Genomic DNA, 21,411 nt, shown 5'->3' with positions numbered 1-21,411 from the left:
TGAGGATAATCCAGTTACTTGCTAAACAAATATCTATTGAGTGTCTACTATTTACCAGGCATGAATCTGGATGCTGAAAAAATAGAAGGTGAACAAGAGAGACAAAATCCCTGCCCAAAATAAATAACATCAAACAGTAACAAATGCTAAGAAAAACAGAGTAATGGAATAGTGACACTGAACACAATGGCCAAATGCAAACATCAGACGAGAGCTTCTTCGTTTAAGTTCCAGAGCTCACAACCACTCACGACCGTCCAGGCAAGCACTTGCTTGGTACCCTGACGTCACACATCCCTCTAACTAGGGTCAATATGGTAGGCATATTATTATTTTGAAAATGGATCAAAACCATGTAACATTTACTTTTTTAAAGACTCTAAAATTCCCTATCATTATTATAAAAATATGAAAAGCTTTATTTAACTTTACTTAAAACACTATCTTTATACCTTCATTTTTCCTTAGCATATCCACCACACAACTATTATGATTAGAAGCATTAGTTGCCAAAGATGAATGTAAAATGGCATTAGAGTCAATTGATGCTTTGAGATCTGGTTTGTTTTCCACTGAAGTTCCTTTTGCAGCTGTATGTTCAGATTTTGTACTGTTCATTGTATTATTGATCTATAAAAAATAAAACAGTTTATTGTATCAAACATTCAATTACATAGAAATATATGTTAAAAAGTAAGATAATTTACAACTCAATTATTTTGAAAATAAATTAACCAAAATATAAAAGTTTAAATTATATTCTTAATTTGTATAGGATTATTTTTTAAATTTTATAATAGTTTAAGAAAGCAATTTCTTTTCATGTAATCTCCAGTCTCAAAAGGCTAGTTCTAAAGGGGAAAGGGAGGCTGTATTCTGGGGGGAAAAAACCTACATTTTTATAAGTTGTAGTTAGTATTCAAGTAAATATGTATGTAACAAAGGAGTTAACACCATAGCTGCTGAGTTTAACATTCTGGTCAAACTTTCATAGCAAGATCAGACATGTATACTACTGATCTGATGGCCCCTAGAAGTAAAATCTCAGTTACATGGAACCTTCAAGCAAATGAATTATTCCATACAACTACGTTTTCCATACAGACAACAGGATTTAATTCCCAGACATAATATGCTTTATCATTAAAATTTTAGATAGGAATCATCTTAATTACATTTTCTTTGTCTTAAACATACTGTGAAGAACACATTGAATTTTTTTGCTATTTCAAATCATTAGTGTGAATATCGGTTACTATACTGCGATATCTATAGGTCTAATGAAACATAAAAGTAATCTGACTTCATTCAGATACCCCAATATTGCTGCTACTATAATTTCTCACGGCTCTGCGGAGGCTTGTCCATAACACGCCCTGTAGTTCTCTTCTGACTGATAGTGACGGTGCTACCATTAATAAATGACGATGAGAGCCACAGCCATTAGGGAGCACTGTGCTGTGTGACGGGGTTGTAATGCATATTTACAAAGTCTGTATTTCAATTAATCTTCACAGGAATTCTGTAAGTTGGGTAATATGACCCCTTTTACACAGGAAAAAAATGAGCCTCAGAGAGCTTAACTAATCTACCCACACTCAGGTACCAGTGATAGCAGAGCTAGAATGTGAACTAGGTTGATTTCACTCCAAAGTCTCCATGTTATAGTGTCTCTAATGTACTCTTTGCTCAAAAATCAGATCCATTCTAACTAGAATTATGTAAAATAAGGATAAATAAGCCCTGAAATTTCTGGTTAAACATAGTAGATTAAACACATGTGTTTCAGGAGGTTCTTCCACAAACCATAAATAATCATAAAGGAATTTTTAAAATATATATAGAAAGGCATATACTTAAAAGGAAAAAGAGAATAGGAGAAGAGACAGCAGTAGGTAAGACGATATAAAACATGAAAAACTGAAAGCTAAAAGCCTGGAGGTGGAAAGTCACTATGAGGCAAACCACTGGTGCCAAATAGCCCAGAAAGTCTTGGGAATTGGAGGCATCAGGTTCTGTGGAGGCCGAGTTGCAGGGTGCAAGTAAACACCAGAGGACGCGTATAGGGAAGACTATAAAAAGTGACTGCAGCCCCAGCTTTGCCCTTCCAGCACAGAGAGTCAGACAAATTCTTCTCCCTTATTCTAACTGCGGATGGGAAATCAGTAGAAAGGTTGAAATGTGAGGCTCTGGACTGTGGTATAGTGGTTCTCAGGTGATGATGGAGGAGAGGTACCCAAGCTGAAAATGAGGATTCAGCGAAAGTCTGCATGCTGAACAGCGAAACACCAAATACATTTCTGTTGTTTATAAGCCACGCAGTCTACGGGATTTTGTTCTAGCAGCCTAAATGGACGAAGACATCTTCCAAGCTCCTTTTGATGCCTCACTTTAAAAATGAAAGGACAGCCAAGTATCACATTTGATGACAGCCTCTAACATGAAAGTCTAAGACCAAAGTAAATTTTTTTAAAAAGAGGTTGAAAAAACCCAAATATTGCTGAGTGTAGAATATAACTCCCAATTTTTTAAAAAGCATAATTCTCAAATAGATAAAGGAAGATACTATATTTATAAAGAATAAGATGCTATAGAAGAAGTAGAGAATAATATCAAGCTTTTAGAAATTAAGTATGTGTGCCCTGGCTGGTGGGGCTCAGTGGATTCAGGCCCAGCCTGCAAACAAAAAGGTCGCTGGTTTGTCTGTCAGGGCACATGCCTGGGTGGTGGGCTGGGTCCCCAGTTGGGGGAATGTGGGAGGCAGCCAAAAGATGTATCTCTCCCACATTGATGTTTTCTCCCTCTCTTTCTCCCTCTCTTCAGCTCTCTCTAAAAGTAAATAAATAAAATCTTTTTAAAAAAAGAAATTAAGTATGTGGTTGAATATATTTTAAAAACTGAATAGATTTACAAGTGAAGAAATTTTGCATAAAGCGGAAAGAAGTATAGAAAACAGTAAATAAATTGTAAAATCAGAGGATTAGTTCAAGAGTACCATTCAATAATTAACAGGAGTTCAAAAAATAAGAAAGAGAAAATGGAGGGAAGGGGTAACCAGTAACGAAAGCCGTGAACGACGGGTCCACTGAGCACACAGCACAATGAGTGAAGTCACAGGCACGTCACTGTTGAAATGTCAGAGCACGGAATGAAAAGAAAAAAATTAGGTCACATGCGTATGATCAGGAACTCCAGTAGCATCAGACTTCTCAGCAGCAACACTGAATGCTAAAGGACAGGACGAAAACGCCTTTGAAAATTCTGAGGGAAAAGCTTCTGCTATAGAATTCTATAACCCAGCCAAACTACCAATCAGATGTAAAAGGACAAAAGCATTTTCAGACATGTAAATTCTCAAAACGTTTACCTTTCATAAACCCTTTCTCAGAAAACGACTAGAGGAAGTTTTACAGCAATACAAGGGAACCACCAAGAAAGAGGAAAAATGAGATCAAGACACATGGGCTCTGACACAGGAAAGGAGAGAAGCAATGCCTCACACGAAACGAATGGAAGTTCTAAGGTGACAGCTGGGTAGCAGGCCTAGAGAAGGGCCAGTAAGACTAGAGCTTTAAGACAGAGGGCTCAAGAGGGATGACTTCAAGGGGGAAAAAAAGAAGGAAAGAAAAAACTACCTTATATGTTTGATATCTTGAGAGGAGTTTTATAATTTTGTTGAAGAATTTGAGTATAAATTAATGAGAGGCAAGAAGAAAACCAAGCAAATGGAAAAGTGAGGCAGTTAATGCCGGGAAAAACAAAAAGTTATGTGAAAAAGGAATGATGCTCATAGCATACTACATGGCTCACCTGTGAGTATGTCACTGTTCACAGCTGACATGTAAACATCAAATAATAATTCATCTAAAAACATTTAAAGGATGTGGAAAGGGGAAGGGGAAGAAATGGCAATATGCTGACAGATCATCAAGGCTTCGTCTTCTGTTACTGAAAGCAATGCATCTAAAACCAGAAAGTCAAGAAGTGGTAGCATAAGGATTTTATTTAAAAGCACAAAGACAGGTATCAGAAGAAAGTCAAAAAAGCTGAAAGCAGTTGTTTCTAGAGAGGCATAATCAAGAGCAGGGGGACAGAGTAGGAAACTATTGTTCTTCATTACAAACCTTCTAGTACCACCTAAATTTGTAAGAATATATATAGATGCACACATACACACACACACATAAAACATGTAAACATATAACATATGTGTATATAACCCCCCCTTAGCCATGGTTTTGCTTTTTGTGGTTTCGGTAACCACGGGCCAAAAACATTAAATGGAAAATTTCATAAATAAACAAATAATAAATAATTCCTAAGTTCCACACTGCACACTGTTCTTCGCAGCACAATGAAATCTCTCGCTGTCCCGCCCCACCCTGCCCGATGAGAGTCACCCCTTTGTCCAGCGTGTCCATGCTGCACACACTACCTACCCACTAATCCCTTAGTGGTGTCTCGGTTATCAGATGGACTGTTGCAGTATCACAGTGACTGTGTTCAAACAACCCTCTTTTTACTTAACAATGGCTCCAAGGTGCAAAAGTTGTAATATGGGCAATTTGGATATGCCAAAGAAGGTGAAATTTCAACAAAGAAATTTTTAAAAATCATAGGCTGAGGTCGCTAAGATCTATGTATGGTAAGAAAAAAATCTTCTACCTGTTAAATTGTGAAGGAAAAAAAATTCATGCTAGTTTTGCTGCTGCACCTAAAACTGAAAAAGTTACAGCCACAGTGTGTGATAAGTGTTTAATTAAGATGGAAAAGACATTAAATTTGTAACAGAAAGACACAAACAGAAAAGTGTTCCAATTGATAGCAACATGATGTCAGAAAGCACTTAGCCTATATGAAGGCTTCAGCAAGGGATCCCCCGAAACAAATGGCCACATTCATGTAACTTTTATTACAGGATATGGTTACAATTGTTCTAGTTTATTATTAACTATTGTTGTTAATCTCTTATTGTGCCTATTGTATACATTAAACTGTATCATAGGCATGTATGTTTGGAAAAAACATAGAATATATACTATTTAGTACTATCCACAGTCTCAGGCATCCACTGGGCATCTTGAAATGTATCCCCCCCAGATAAGGAGGGACTACTCTGTGTGTGTGTGTGTATTCTATTAATACATGCTCCTCAGAAATAACTGTATGTGCTTTACTTGTTATTCTTGACATAATAAGCCTCTTCTGCTTATTGCAGGTCCTCTGCCATGTTCAGAACATGTGAGCCTATAGCTACATCATTTCCCTTGAGAAGAGTCTGCTGTGAATGTAGACCCCAGTTTACCAGATAAAAACAGTGTAGCCCTGACCAGTGTGGCTCAGTGGGTTGGGTGTTGTCCCGCAAAGTGAACAGTCACCCGTTTGATTCCCGGTCAGGGCTCCTGCCTGGGTTGCAGGTTCAGTCCCTGGACGGGGTGCCTGTGAGACGCAACCAATCAATGTTCCTCTCTCACTTTGATGTTTCTCTCCCTCTCTCTCTCCCTCCCTTCCCCTTTCTCTAAAAATAAATGAATAAATCTAAAATAAACAAAAAAAACAGTGTCAATCCTAGTAAGCTTCATTAGTCTCCACAAATGCTTACTGTGAAGACTTCATAATCAAGAAATAACCTCAAACACAGGTGTTCAACTTAGCAACACATATTCTTTGGTAAACAAAATACATGGTAAAGAAATATATTTCATATATATTTGGAAACTACACCTTTAGAAATTTAAAATGTGCATGATATTTACAAATGTCAAAATACAGATTTCAAGATACTGTGAGTATAAATAATGAATTAGCCTCTCATGCTATGTTAATGAGGCTAACTCCATCTCCTGGCCAGGGGTTTTAACTCAGGCTACTGTCACAATGATCTATGGAGCTTTCTTTAAGAACAGAGCTACCTGGTCATCACCCTAGAGATTCTGCTACTACTAGATCTGGGGAAAGGCTTGGGAACCTGTGTATTTGTTTTTTAATCTCAGGTGATTCTAATGTACAGCCAGGGTTGAGAACTTGTGTCCTAAGATAATATGCTAACAATATTAATAAAAAATGGGATGATAACCATAAACATTCATTTACCATCCTAAATATTTTTTAACTTACACTGTTAGGAACGATGCTATTACTGTCTTGTCTGTGAGGGTCCATCCTGACTCCTGTAAGAGGGAAAGAGTTCAGACTGATATGCTGATATAATGAAATATATTATATACAATCAAAAAATTTTTTAAACTTACATATTAACAGTTAAAAAGTAGTATCTCTATCAAAGTTTTTTTGGTTTCTTAAAAGTTTGCTTAATAACTGAGTGAAATCCTTTCTAGAAGAACAAGTAAAATTAAATTTGCTTTTATTTTCCAAATGCCTGTTCGTTAAAAATATGTTTGGAAAAAAGGCAAAATATTTATGGGAAGCTAATTAAAACCATCTCCGAAGTAGTCTGTCAAATTAAGAAAGTCCATCCAAATCAACTGCCGAAGAGACACTCCACTGTACATATGTGTGAGTTCTACTGTACCACAACGGTGAAGCAGTCAAGTTTTAGAGTTGAAACATGACACTTTTGATTTACCAGGCAGGAAATATTACATAACATTTCTTAAACTAGGCCTATTCACAGGCTTTTCTGTAATATCTTTTTAAAAAACACATAGGCAGACAGGTTTTAAGCACGAAAATTATGTTACCTTGCATATTTGGTGCTGCTGAAGAATCTGAGGAGGCAGCTTGGTATGGCAAGTCAGTATTCAACTGCAAAAGATAGCCCTCAACTGTAGGTACCTCATCCCATTTGACATGAAAAGAGTTGGTAGTGGCTTTGATCAGTTGTACTTGTGATGGCGCCTGTGGCTTCTCTAAAGAACAATATTGATATCATAAGCTTCAAATGTATCAATAGCTTGCCTATAAAGTTTGCGTGGACCTGGAGCTCTGAAAATGTCAGCAATGAATACTTCATCTGATTACCAAGAGGGAGAAAATGTACTCATATGAACATAGCTATAGTAGGTCAAATGAAAATAATTTGGGGTTCTGATTCTATTTATTTAATTCCTTATACAAATAAATCTGTAAATAATTTAGTTCCAAGCTTTTGAGCCAAAGGATTCAGAAAAAATGTTTAATTCTAGAAGGGGGGGATAACCAAGTATTACATAGTTATAGCTACATAATTTTACATTCTCTAAGATTTTAATCTTATGAGCCAAATTTTAGCCAACACTATACGTGTTAGAAATACTGTTAATGTCGGGTGATTTGGATATGACATTTTGGGAAAACATAACTTCTTTGAAGCTAATACCCTCTTATCAAAACTTGTACTACCCAAACCAGGTAATTACTTTGGTATAAAACATAACAAACATTTCCAAAACAAATCACAATCACAGAGTCTTAGAACCAGGAAAAAGGATCTGAGGTTATTTCTATTACATCCTTTTCCTTTTAGTTCACCTACCAAACCATAGAACTCACAATTCCAGAGGGAGTATATCACATCTTTGCATAGTTAGATAAGAAAATTTATTTAGTGAACTGAAATCTATAAACAATAATTTAATCCTTATAGAGCACATCTCTATTTTCTTTTAAAAAATATTTTATTGATTATGCTATTACAGTTGTCCCATTTCCCCCCCTTTATTCCCCTCTGCCCTGCACACCCCCTCCCACCCGCATACCCCTCCTCTAGTTCATGTCCATGGGTCATACATGTAAGTTCCTTGCCTTCTACATTTCCTATACTATTCTTACCCTCCCCCTGTCTATTTTCCACCTACCACTTACGCTACTTATTCTCTGTACCTTTTCCACCTCTCTCCCCCTCCCACTCTCCTGCTGATAACTCTCCATGTGATCTCCATTTCTGTGGTTCTGTTCCTGTTCTAGTTGTTTGCTTAGTTTGCTTTTGTTTTTGTTTTAGGTTCAATTGTTAATAACTGTGAGTTGTCATTTTACTGTTCATATTTTTTATCTTCTTTTTCTTAGATAAGTCCCTTTAACATTTCATATAATAAGGGCTTGGTGATGAGGAACTCCTTTAACTTGACCTTATCTGAGAAGCACTTTATCTGCCCTTCCATTCTAAATGATAGCTTTGCTGGATAGAGCAATCTTGGATGTAGGTCCTTGCCTTTCATGACTTGGAATACTTCTTTCCAGCCCCTTCTTGCCTGCAAGATTTCTTTTGAGAAATCAGCTGACAGTCTTATGGGAACTCCTTTGTAGGTAACTGTGTCCTTTTCTCTTGCTGCTTTTATGATTCTCTCCTTATTTTTAATCTTGGCTAATGTAATTATGATGTGCCTTGGTGTGTTCCTCTTTGGGTCCAGCTTCTTTGGGACTCTCTGAGCTTCCTGTACTTCCTGGAAGTCTATTTCCTTTGCTAGACTGGGTAAGTTCTCCTTCATTATTTTTTCAAATAACTTTTCAATTTTTTGTTCTTCCTCTTCTCCTTCTGGTACCCCTGATTCGCATGTTGGAACATTTAAAGATGTCCTGGAGGTTCCTAAGCCTGTCCTCATTTTTTGGAATTTTTGTTTGTTCATTCTGTTCTGGTTGAATGTTCATTTCTTCCTTTTGGTCCACAGCATTTATCTGGGTCCCAGTTTCCTTCCTGTCACTGTTGGTTTCCTGTACATTTTCCTTGATTTCACTTAGCATAGCCTTCATTTTTTCATCTAGTTTGCGACCATACTCATTTTATGAGCATCCTGATTACCAGTGTTTTGAACTGTGCATCTGATAGGCTGGCTATCTCTTCGTTGCTTAGTTGTATTTTTTCTGGAGCTTTGATCTGTTCATATGGGCCATTTTTTCATCATGGTGGGCCTGTTACGTGGTAAGGGGCGGAGCTTAGGTGTTCTCCAGGGCCGGGCAACCCAGGGTGCTGCGTTTTGACGCTGTATGTGGGAGAGGGGTCTGAAATGGAACAATGACGCTTGCTCTGCTCTCTGCAGGCTTTCGGTCACTTCCCCTACTACCCACAATCCAACTGGGACCTTCTTGTGCTGATTCCTGAGTGGATGGGTTTGTGCAAGCTCTAAGACTCTGTGGGTCTCTCCCAAGAACTCTCCTGTGAGGCTGGGAGTTTCTCCCACTGACACCTTAACCCCCACAGGTGTTTTCAATCAAAGGTTTCAGGCTTTATTTCCCTGCTCTGGGACCCTGGGTTGTGCGGTCTCACTCCCCCCTTGTTCCTCCTGGTTTATCTGCACGAGAATGTGGGGCCGCCCATTCTGCCAGCTGCCCCCTTGCCCGCCAGCTGCAGCCTTGCTCATCTCCACCCCTCCTACTGGTCTGGACAAATTTTACTTCTTTAACACCTTGGTTGTCAGACTTTCATACAGTTTGATTTTCTGTCAGTTCTGGTTGCTTTCTAATTTTCAATTTGTTATTGTCATTCTTTGGTTGTGCAAAGAGGCACAGTGTGTCTACCTACACCTCCATCTTGGCCGGAAGTCTTGTAATAACTTTTCTTCTAATATGTGTCTATTTATATTTTAGAGTAGGGGTCAGAAAACTATGGCTCATGTGCCTGTTTTTGCAAATAAAATTTTATTGGAATAAAGGTATGCTTACTTATGTATTGTCTAGGACTGCTTTCATGATACAACAGAGTTGAATAGTTAAAACAGAGACCAAATGGCCTTCAAAGCCTAAAATATTTACTACCTGTGCCTTTGTGGAAAAAATGTGATGGGCCTATTTTAGAGGATAATTAAGCCTAGTTCCTTCAACTATTCCCATATAAATTCCTCCATGACCATATTCACAATCCAGTGTACTTATGTTTCTCAAAGTAAGACAACCCACACCTGAACAAAAGCAGAGAAGAAGAAGATGAGTCCAGGAGGTACACCACCCACACAGCAGAAGTCATATGAAGAGAGGATAGGGAAAACAGCAGGGTGCAAATCAATGGAATAAATCAAGAAAATTCCCAGAACTGATGAACATGAATTTCCAGACTGGAAGGGTCCACTGAGTACTCAACACAATAGAGTAAAAATAGATACACAACAGGCCCATCATCATGAAAGTTAAGAACAAGGTGACAAAGAAAAAAATCCTAAAAGCCATCCGGAGTGAGGGGAAGGGTCACATTTAAAAGAACCCAAAATCACAAGTGGTTTGGATTTCTCAGCAAAAACACTAGAAGCTTGAGTACAATATAACAATGTTTTCAAAATCCTTAAGGGTAATGGCTTCTAATGCAGAATTCTATTTCCATGCAAACCACCAACTAAGATGAAATATTTCCAAACAATGCAAGATTTCAAAATAAATTTGTCACGTATGCACCCTTTTCTTGGGATGTGCTTCATAAAAAAAATGAGGAAGTAAATGAAGGGAAAACATATGGGATGCAGGAAAGTGGGAATCCAGCACAAGTGAGAGGCAAAACATATTCCCAGGAAGATAATGAGGGAGACCCCAAGATGATCGCTGTGCTCAGTTTGTGGAGGGCAATCATCCTAGATTGGAGCAGAAGAAATCTCTTCAAGATGGTGAAATCTGATAGAACATCTGGTGCATCTAACCGCAATGAGAGAAAATTCAAGCAAATAACAGAGTATGAACTGCATTAGTGGTAAATATATATAAATCTAAAACAAACAAAAGTGACAATTATTAATTGATTGCAAATCACAAATGGTACAAAGAAGGTATTCACAATGTTCTCTCTGTGGTTAACCTGTCAACAGTGTTTACATAGTCATGATGTGAACACTGAATATTCACCTAACAAAATCATGATGTAGTTGTATTGAGAGAATAGGGAATAGTGGGAAAGGATAAACCCTTAACTTCCATAGTAGAAAGTGAGCATATTATGCCTAAACTGAAAAAAATCAAAGTAACAATATATTTATGTTATTATGTAGATATGGAAGTAAACATCAAAAAATTGTTTAACAGAGTTAAATACAGATGCTTGTGAAGCAAGGAAAATGGGAGGAGAGTGGGAGCAAAAGACCACTATTCATAATATAGAATTATACTACTCTTTTAAATATTACCAAATGCACAAAGTTTAAAAGTGAAAAAAGGCAAGATGAAGAGCCCTCATTCCCCACCCACAAAAACTGATACTAACTTATCAAAAAGAAAAGCAAAATGGCCCTTATGATAGTGGCCATGATTACTTTTAGGTAAATATTCATGTCTAATGCCTGTTATAAAAAGATTTATGAAAAAAATTGGCCATTCAGAGCTAATGACTTTTATCCTTTTAAAAGTCACATATCCCTTACAGAACCTGCTTAAAATGACACATTTGCTACTGAGAAAAATTTATATGTGCACATTTTCCTTCCAGTCTCAGAGAATGAAGTTTATTCTTGGACTTCAGTTAATAATTCCCACTTTCAAAGATGAATCAGTAATTTGGATTTTATTTTTTCCCACTTTCTAGCATGTGCTTCTTTCATAGTCTGTAACTTTGTCGAATTTATTATTTTGTCAATTCTGAATTTAAAAATTGAACTGTTTTTTCATTACCAAAGTAACGCACGCTATTGTAGAAAATATAAAAGAGAAAACCTCTTAACATGTATAATCTCACCCCTTAGATAATACTTTGGTACACAGTGCATCCTTCAAGATTTTTCTGTTTATACATTTAAAAATCCTGGAATCATGGGTGTGTTTTATCATCTGCTTTTCTCATATTACAACACGTATTACATCTCCAGATCTGATTTGTCTACTGGCCTCCATGCTTCTTTATTCACTAAACTGCCTACTTGATCTTGTTATTTCATGGTCTTAGCATGGTCTAAATGGAACTCAATTTTCCCCACAATTCTGTTTTCTCATCAGTCTTCCCCATCTCAGTAAATGAAAATACCACCAAGTTTTTCATGCTAGAAACTTCATCCTCGCCCTGGCTGAGTGGTTCAGATGGTTGGATTGATGTCCCATACACCAGAAGGCTCCAGGTTCAATTTCCAGTCAGGTCACATACCTAAGTTGAGGGTTCAATCCCTGGTCAGAGCATGTATGGGAGGCAACCGACCGATGTTTCTCACATCGATTTCTCTCACATTTCTCTCTCTCTGCCTCTCCTTCCCACTTCCTCTCTCTCTAAAATCAACGAAGCATATCCTCGAGTATTTAAAAAAAAAACAACTCCATCCTCCACTCCTCTTTCTGTCATCTGCCACAGCCTATTCACCAGCTAGCTGTCAATCACAACTCCAAAATACATTCTGAATGTATCCATTCTTCTCATTCCACTGTCACCACTACAGTCTAAGACTTCTTGACTACTGCAAAAGCCTCCCAACTTGTCTCCCACATGTGTGCTTCTGACCCCTCTAACATATTTTCCACGCAACTGCTGTGACCATTCCAAGATGTCCAACAGATCATGGTACATCTCTCCTTCAAGCTGATAAGTAACTTACTGCATACTTCAAAAACAATGTAAACTTCTCTGCGATGCTGGAGGCCCTACACGATCTGTCCTGTGGTCACCTCTCCAAGCTCCACTGCTGCCCTCCCCACTTTTCCTCAGCTCAAATCCGTTCTCAAACATGCTGAGTATTCCCACCTTAGGGCCCTTGTACTTGCTGTTTACTCGCTCCTCTCGGAGTTTTCCTCCAGCTTTTTCATGTAAATAGCGTCTTCTCACCATCTGGATTGCATCCCAAATGCCCTCTCATCCTTTTCTAGCTACCCATTCTGACGTAGCCACCCTCCCACATTTCCAGGACCCCCGCTACTATCTCATTGTTCTCTCTTACTGTCTTCCCATGCTGACTAGACACTGAACTTATTTTGTTAATTTGATTATTGTCCGTCATCTCCCTGCCCTCACACTCTCTTAGAGTTAAGAGTTCTTTGACAGCAGGGGCATTATCAGTCTCATTCACTGCTACATTTTTACCATTTGGATCAATTCCTGATACACAGTTGTTTATCAATAAATATTTATTGAAAAAGTAGATGTGAGTTCAGTATTTAAAAATTTTCTTGGTTTTGTAATAGTTTTTAAAAACATCTTTTATTTTGAAATGATTTTAGATATAGAAAAGTTGCAAAGAATTCCCATATACCCTTTACTCTATTTCCCCCTAATGCTAACACATTTGTTAAAACTAAAAAGTTAACCAAATATCGACTATTCAGATTTCACCAGATTTTCAATTAAGGTCTTTTTTGTTCCAGGAAGGTGCCAGCTTGCATTCAGTCATCATGTCTCCTTAGTCTCCTCCAATTTGTGACTATTTCTCAGTCTTTCCTTGTTTTTCAGCACTTTGAAAATTTGAACAGTAGTGTTCACATAATCTGTAGAATGTCTAGAACGTCTGTTGATTTGGGCTTGTCTGATATGTTCTCATAGTTAGGGTGGGGTAATGGATTTTTGGGAAAAGTATCACAAAAGTGAAATTTGTTTTAATCACATGATATGGAAGGCAGGGGTAAGTGAAATCAACATGACTACTAGTGACATTAACCCTGAATACTTGATTAAGGTACTATTTGCCAGGTTTCTCCACTGTAAAGATTCTATTTTTTTCCCCTTCCCATACTCTCTTCTTTAGAAGGGAGTCACTAGCCCTGGCTGGTGTGGCTCAGTGAATTGAGTGCCAGTCTGGGAACCAGAGGTCACCAGTTTGATTCCCAGTCAGGGCACATGCCTGGGTTTCGGGACAGGTCCCCAGTAGGGGGTGCATGAGAGGCAACCACACATTGGTATTTCTGTCCCTCTCTTTCTCCCTCCTCTCTTCTCTCTAAAATAAATAAATAAAATCTTAAAAATAAAAGAAGGGAGTCACCAAATCCAGTCTGCCTTCAAGGAGAGGGAAATTAATAAAGTCTCTTGGAGTGGAAAGTATCTATATATATTATTTCTCCCATGCATTTTTAATTATGGAAAAGACAGGCAGTGGCATTTACAGTAAGTCTAAAAAGACAGACATTAATTGAATATTTATTTACCTAAAGGGAAAACTGTATCTGTTAAATACTCTTACCTACCAGTATCAAGATACCAAAGATCCTTGCAGCACACCTGACTATTTAGTGCTTTTCTGTAGCCATCTCTTCCACTCCAAAAATACAGTCGAGTGCCGATTGCAACAGCACAGTGCCCAGCTCTTGGTCTTGGTCTTGAATTTTTTTTATCTTCCTGAGAATCTGATACTAGGGTGGTCCACTCTGCTGTATCTAAAAATATAGAAATATCCATGACTAACCTACTATTCTTAAACTACAAAACAAAAATTCTTTTATTAATAAATTTTACTTCAGTAAGTAACTCTTAAAAGACTCACCCAGATTTAGGTAAGAAAATGAACTGGTGCATTTCCATTCACTATCATGAGGTGAAGTCTCAATATTTTCCCCCTTATGTGGAACCCATCCACCAAAAATGTACATCCTAAAAATCAAACAAACAAAAAGAACGTAAAGTAGCTGATTTTTTCTGTAAAGCTTTAATTGTATTCTTTAGATTTAAAATGCTAATAATAGACTTAAATTTCTTCTTTGTTGATAACAATCTACACAACTATTTACTCACTTGTCAATGTCAAGGTAAAGGAAATAAGATCATGAATCAAGTAAAGTGTTCAAGAAGTAAACTTCTTTTAAGAGTTTACAATTTTATGAAGCAATAAAGAATCAAAATTATTTCTCTCTGGCAAGTTCTTCAAAGTGGGGAACATTTCAATTATTACACTTTTGAAAATTAATATTGCATATAATATACTAAGGATATCTCAGTCAGAAAGATACTCAAGTGATCCAAGACATTCAGAGTCAAATTTAGAATTGTATGCACATAGTAACCAAAGAGGATTGAGTTTCATATAACTCTGGTCACTGATATCACTCAAATAAAAACTTTAAACTCTTTTCTGAGGGCTGGAGGGGCTCTTGAGACATGTCCAATGGCTACCGAAGGAGAAAGGCGCATCCTGCAGAGTTCAGGGCCCATGTGACCAAAAGCCAACAAGAGAAACTCTATTTTTATTCTCTTATATATTAGAATTCCAATAAAAAGCTGCATTTTATAGAAGCGTTCTGCTGTTTTAAAAAATGTCTATTTTATTTGTCTATTTTTTAAAAAGAACCAATGAGGTTCTAAATTACAACTAGTTGTTTCCTAAAACATTGTATTTTGTCTATTATTTTAAAAAGAACTAGTAAATAGGGGACAGAAGGAGACTTGACTTTGGGTGGTGAACATACAATGCAATATACAGATAATGTACTACAAAATTGTGTACTTGAAACCTCTATAATGTTACTGATCAGTATCACTCCAATAAATTTAATAAAATTTATAATAAAGAAAAAAGAACTAATGAGGTTCTAAATTACAACTAGTTGTTTCCTAAAACATAAGTTTTAAGGTAAAGCCCCTACACAAATAAATACTTACTTAAGTTCTATTGAAACAATACTTCTACTTCTGACCCAGTGTTGCACAATAAGGGAACTTGTTAATGATAGTAATGGCTAACCAGTAAACAGTGCTCTCTGTGTACCAGGTGCTGTTTGGAGCATTTTATATGTATTAGTCCGTTTAACCCTCATGACCACTTTGTAAGTAGATTTTATTATCATCAGCATTTTATAATTGAGGAAATTGAGATACAGACAAGTTAAGGTTTCTTGCCTCAGGTCACACAGGACAAACAGCAAAGCTGAAACCTGAATTCAGGCAATCTGGTTACAGGGGTGACTCCATCAAAAGTTTAACCACTGAGTAACCATTGAGTACTCAGGTATATTGAGTACATACCTGAGTACTAATGAAGCACTACCAAAAATACGTAAAAAGAAACAGTGAGGCCCTGGCCACTGTGGCTCAGGGGATTGGAGCATTGTCCTGTAAACCATAAGGTCATGGATTCGATTCCTGGTTAGGGAACCAGAGGTGACCTATCCATGTTTCTCTCTCACATTGATGTTTCTCTCCCTCTCTCTCGTCCTCTCTCTCAAATCTCTAAAATCAATAAGCATGTCTTCAAGTGAGGATAAAAAAAAAAACAGTGAGGTGTGTCAAGCCTCTCCATGGAGGACAGATCAGTTTGACAACACTCTGTGTCACTTATGTAATATCTACTCGTGCAAGGCATTGTAAGGAATGTCAAAAAGTATGAGGTAGCATGATAAGAAAATGGCACAGTAAGTATTTTAGCTTCCGTAGGCATATTTTTTAGCCTCGGCAAGCACATTCAAACCTTATTAAATTCAGTAATATATTTCCAAGAAACTACTAATATCACTCTTCCTTGTGTGTATTTTTAAGTTGGTTTAAAAAAAAGTAAAAGCGAAAAACCACCATACTTGTTTCCTATAACACTGGCTGTATGAAGGCTTCGTGGAAGTGGCACTGTCCCTTTAGTTTCTGGTTTTGACCATGACATAGTTTCTAAAAGTAAAAATAAGTATATTAGCAACTTGATCTAGTAACAGCAAACTACCTCAACTTGCAGAATTTTAAAAATTAAAACCAAAAAGGACTTACTAAATGTTTCAAAACTGTTACTTGAATTTCAGTTTAGAATAAACATTTCCATTGACATAAATTGCCAGTCACAGAAATCTATTTACACTTGAATGTTAGTACTTGTAATAGACAGGTGCATTTTGAGTGCCACCAATATTAAATTGAGCATTTAAACAATACTTCAACTTCTGGCCCAGTGTTGCACAAATAAGGGAACTTATTTGGATTAAGGATTTTAACATTTTAAGTAAGAGTTCACTGTGCAGAAGACAGTCCAAAGTGAGAGGTACACCTACTCTCTAATTATTCATTCCTAGGATTTCTTTAAAAAGAACTACCCAAGGGTTTTTCACTGACCAGCAATAACATTATAATGTTACATTTCCTGTAGATAGAGTAATCATATAAATTTGACCATCCCCAACTGGGACACTTTACAGAGTGAAAGAGGGTACCATTGATAATTACATGGGACAATAAGCACGGGCCAGGACCATTATAAGCAACCCAGGACATATGGTGGTCCTACTTATAGGAAGTACGGGAGAGTTACTGTCATAAACATTCATTTGTTCAACATGATTGGCCAGCAACCATCCATATCATACCCCAGCTGTCCCTGGTGATGACTACAAGTGCTAGTTATAAATCTAAGTGCAACTAATAAATACTATAATCAAAAACATTTTTCAAAAAAAATTTTTTATATTTGCCTTTATCAATCATAACCAATTCCTGAGCCTGAATCAAGTTAAGTTTACCTAAGTCAAGTTGCCATAGGTCATCCAGGCGAGCACCACACATTCCACCAAAAACATACATTTTAGGGCTCCCAGAATCTTTTTTGCAATATATAACTGCTGTGTGGGATTCTCTTGGAGAAGGCACAATCCCTTTAGTCACTGGAATGCTCCAACCTACAACACCAGAACCATGCTGTAGCTCCAACTCATAGAAATCATTTAAATACCTAAGATATGAAAGAAATAAAAACATTAGCATAATATGTACATTTTGTGTTTCTATCTATAAAGTTAATATATGCTATGAAAAATTCATACAGTACAGAAAGGCACTGTAAGAGCAGAAACCCCATACGTCATTCATTCAAGACATTTATCAAATACTTCTGTGTGTCAGGCACTCTGCTGGGAGTAAGTAGAACAGAAGAGATCTAAAAAATTTCTGCCATCATTTAGCCAACACTCTTGTCCATAAAAGCAACCATGATGGTTTCAAAACATAGCCATAAATTCTCTGACACTCTTCCCACCAAGAATTAGGGTCTATGTTCTCTCCCTTGATTCTGGGCAGGCTTGTGACTGCGTCAACTAATAGAGTATGATGAAGTGACACTATGTAACTTCCGAGGCTGAGTCACAGAAGGCCAATGCAGCTTCGCTCTGGAATCCTGAACCAAAATGCAAGGTCAACTATCCCCAAACCACCACCTAGAGAAGTCATCAGTAGGCACATAAAATGACCGTCCCAGTTGAGTCAATCCCTCAGCCAGCTCAGCAGAGGAACCATACATGCAATCATGTGACCATTCATGCGTTCCCATCATTGCCTTGTCCTGTCATGGATACACAGAATCCGTGAGCATAATAAAATGGTTTTTTGGATCACTAATTTGTGGGGAGGTTTATTATATGGTACAAGTTAATCAGAAAAATCACTATGAATATCTACATGTATATCAATGAGGCATACTACAAACGCTGTTTTGCAAATTCTTTTTAAAATTTCACTCTATACTACCATAACAATGTCCTACATTTTTTTTTACTCTAGAAACTGGCATAAACTCCTCATCTGTGCCATGGATGTTTTCAATGTTTTCAGCAAAATTATATTTATAGAAATTTATTTCCTATGAAATTACTACTCAAGTATGAAGGCACAATTAAAACATTTGAGGGTAATAAACTTCAAAGTTTAGACACATAATTGTTTTGGGGGAAAAAGTGATTCTAGATGTCAATCAGGAAAAGTAAAAAGAAATCCAAGGGAAAAAACCACACTGAATAAGAGTAATGGTAGTACAAAGAAAACTGTAATTTATAATTACATTTAAATTGATATTGACAACTGGTTTTGAGGTCTAAATAATCACTAATATAGACTGACCACAAAATTAATTTCTTAACATTATTGTAATCTAAAATAAGATTCAAGAATATACAGAACATATAGAAAAAGGGGGTAAGCAAAAAAAAAAAAGAAAGAAAAGAAAAAAGCCTAAAGGTAAAGATAGTAATCTACTCCCAAATGACTTTTAAGAAAACTTCCTTAATCTGATCAAAGACCTATACTAGAAACCTACAGCAAATGTCACAATTAATGATTAAAAAGGTAAATTATATGCCCTGAGTGGTGTGGGTCAGTTGGTTCAGTGTCACCCCACAAAGCAAAAGATCACTGGTTTGATTCCTAGTCAGGGCACACGCCTGGATTGCAGGTTTGGTCCCCAGTCAGGGCATAGACAGGGGCAACCCATTGATATTTTCATTGAAGTTTCTCTCTCACATCAATGTTTCTCTCCCTCTTTCTCCCTCCCTTCTCCTCTCTCTAAAAATAATAAATAAAATCTTTAAAGAAAAGGAAAACACTTAACAAAAAGGTAAATATATTAATGAAACAGAATAGAGTCTAGAACAAGAGTTGACTTTTTCTGTAAAGAGTCAGATAATAAATACGTTAGACTCTGCAGGTCATAAAATGTCACAACCACTCAACTCTGCTCTTTCAATAGAAAGTAGTCAGAGATAATATGTAAATGAATGGGCATGGCTATTTCCAATAAAGCTTTATTAACAAAAACAGGCAGCAGAGCAAATTTGGCCCACAGAGTATAGTTTGTAACTCCTGGTCTAATGCCTAGAAAAAGACCCATTTATATGATGCGAAATATATAAATGGGTCTTCAAATTATCAAGAAAAATGGCTTATTTAATAAATGGTGGTGGGAGAACTGGAAACCTATTCTGAAGAAAAGTAAAAAGCCTCACAGTAGTAAACAAATACATTCCAAATGTACTAATGTTTTGAACAAAAAACAAAACTGTGATTGTACTACAAGAAAATGTCTAAAAAATATTTTTATAATTTTGGGGTAGAAGATTCTTTCTAAGCAAGATCCAACACCAGAGAGCCATAAAAAAAATACTGCCAAACTTGACAGAACAAAAATAAGAACCCTTTAAAGAAAAAGGCAAACAGAAGACTTGGAAAGAATATTTGGAACGTATTAAACAAAATATATAAAGAATTCCTAAGATTCAATAATAAAAACTGAAATCCATGAAAATATGATTAAAAATAATAAATGAATTCAGCAAAGCCACAGGATAAAAGACCAATATACAGAGACCAACTGAATTTCTATATACCACTAATGAGTAATCTAAAAATGAAATTAAGAAATGAAATCTACTCATGATGTCATTAAAAAGAATAAGAAATTAGGAATAAACTTAACAAAATAAGAGCAAGATTTGTACATTGAAAATCTCAAAATATTGCTGAGAGAAATTAAAGAGATCTAAATAAATGGAGAAACATTCCATGTTCATGGATTGGAAAACTCAATGTTAATAAGATAGCAATTCTCCACAAATCAATCTATATATTCAACACAATCCCTATCAAAATTCCGGCAGAACTTTTTGCAAAACTGGCAAGCTGATCCTAAAATTTACATAAAAATGCAAAGTACCCAAAATAGCCAAAACACTCTTGAGAAAGAATAAAATTTGAGAACTTATCTTCCAGTTTCAAAACTTACTACAAAACTACAGTAATCAAAACAATGTGAACTTCCATTCAAGGTGGAGGCAAAGGTGAAGATGCCTTTCCTCCTTGTACAACTACAACAAAAATTACAACTAGACTACAAAACAAATATCACCCAGAACTGGCTGAAAATCAAGCTGTATGGAAGTCTGACACCCAAGGATTTAAAGAAGCCACATTCATTCAGAGAGTAGGAGGGGGAGAGACATGGAGTGTGGAGAGGCATGGAGAGGTGCGGAGCGGTGGAAAGGCGTGGAGATGCTGAAGGGTGGTCCCATATCCACATGTGGTAGATAAAAATTAGAAGGGATACCTCAGGAGTGAGGAATTCCAGCCCCAGTCCAGACCACCCTGCCCAGGGTTCCAAAGCCAGGAAGATAAGTCCTCATAACTCCTGGCTATAAAAACCAGTGGAGGTTGGGGCGGTGGAAGAAACTGCAGGATTCTTAGGAGACTTCTCTTAAAGGGCATGCAAGGGACTTAGGACTTACACAGATACACCCCCTCTGGTATTCAGCATCAGGGCAACAGCTGGAAGGGCACAGTGGCATAAAGGGGAGAAACTGAAGTGACTGGCAACAGGGCAAGTGCCAGGAGACAGCTTCCTCCCGGGCAGAACTCCAGAGACCAGGCAGCAGCACTGTCTCCTCTCCAAGCCCTCCTCCATATAGAGCCACAGAGTGGGGTGACACAGGCTGCCCTGCCCTAGTGATTACCTAAGGCTCCACCCCATCCAACTTACTGGTGCTCTAGTCCACAATAGGCCATGCTACTGGGACCGGGAGTCAAAGCAACTCTACCTAATACATAGAAACACACATGGAGGTTGCCAAATGAGGAGACAAAGAAATATGGCCCCAGTGAAAGAACAGAACAAACTCCAGAAAAAGAACTAAATGAATGGAGATTAAAAAATCTATCAGATGCAGAGTTCTAAACACTGATTATCAGGATGCTCAAGGAAATCACTGGATACTTCAACAGCATAAAAATGACCCAGGCAGAAATGAAGGTTACATTAAGTGAAATAAAGAAAAATCTACAGGGAACCAACAGTGGAGGGGATGAAGCCGAGAATCAAATCAATGATTTGGCATAAGGAAGAAAAAAAGCATTCAATCAGAACAGCA

At 37.1% G+C, this 21,411-nt stretch overlaps 1 protein-coding gene across 1 annotated transcript in view; it reads right to left on the bottom strand.

Annotated features, from left to right (window-relative positions):
* HCFC2 (host cell factor C2) overlaps positions 1-21,411 on the bottom strand; it is a 41,926-nt gene that overhangs the window by 7,935 nt on the left and 12,580 nt on the right. Inside the window, exons 4-10 of the mRNA XM_024579603.3 lie at positions 17,248-17,456; positions 16,324-16,408; positions 14,301-14,407; positions 14,005-14,193; positions 6,702-6,869; positions 6,118-6,170; positions 453-630 (exon numbers count right to left, since the gene is read on the bottom strand). Coding sequence (XP_024435371.3) covers positions 453-630; positions 6,118-6,170; positions 6,702-6,869; positions 14,005-14,193; positions 14,301-14,407; positions 16,324-16,408; positions 17,248-17,456 — 989 coding nt within the window. The remainder of the gene's footprint in view (positions 1-452; positions 631-6,117; positions 6,171-6,701; positions 6,870-14,004; positions 14,194-14,300; positions 14,408-16,323; positions 16,409-17,247; positions 17,457-21,411) is intronic.

Source organism: Desmodus rotundus, chromosome 3, assembly GCF_022682495.2.
Source record: "Desmodus rotundus isolate HL8 chromosome 3, HLdesRot8A.1, whole genome shotgun sequence".
Classification (NCBI taxonomy): domain Eukaryota; kingdom Metazoa; phylum Chordata; class Mammalia; order Chiroptera; family Phyllostomidae; genus Desmodus; species Desmodus rotundus.
This window is presented reverse-complemented; position numbering and strand designations above follow the sequence as displayed.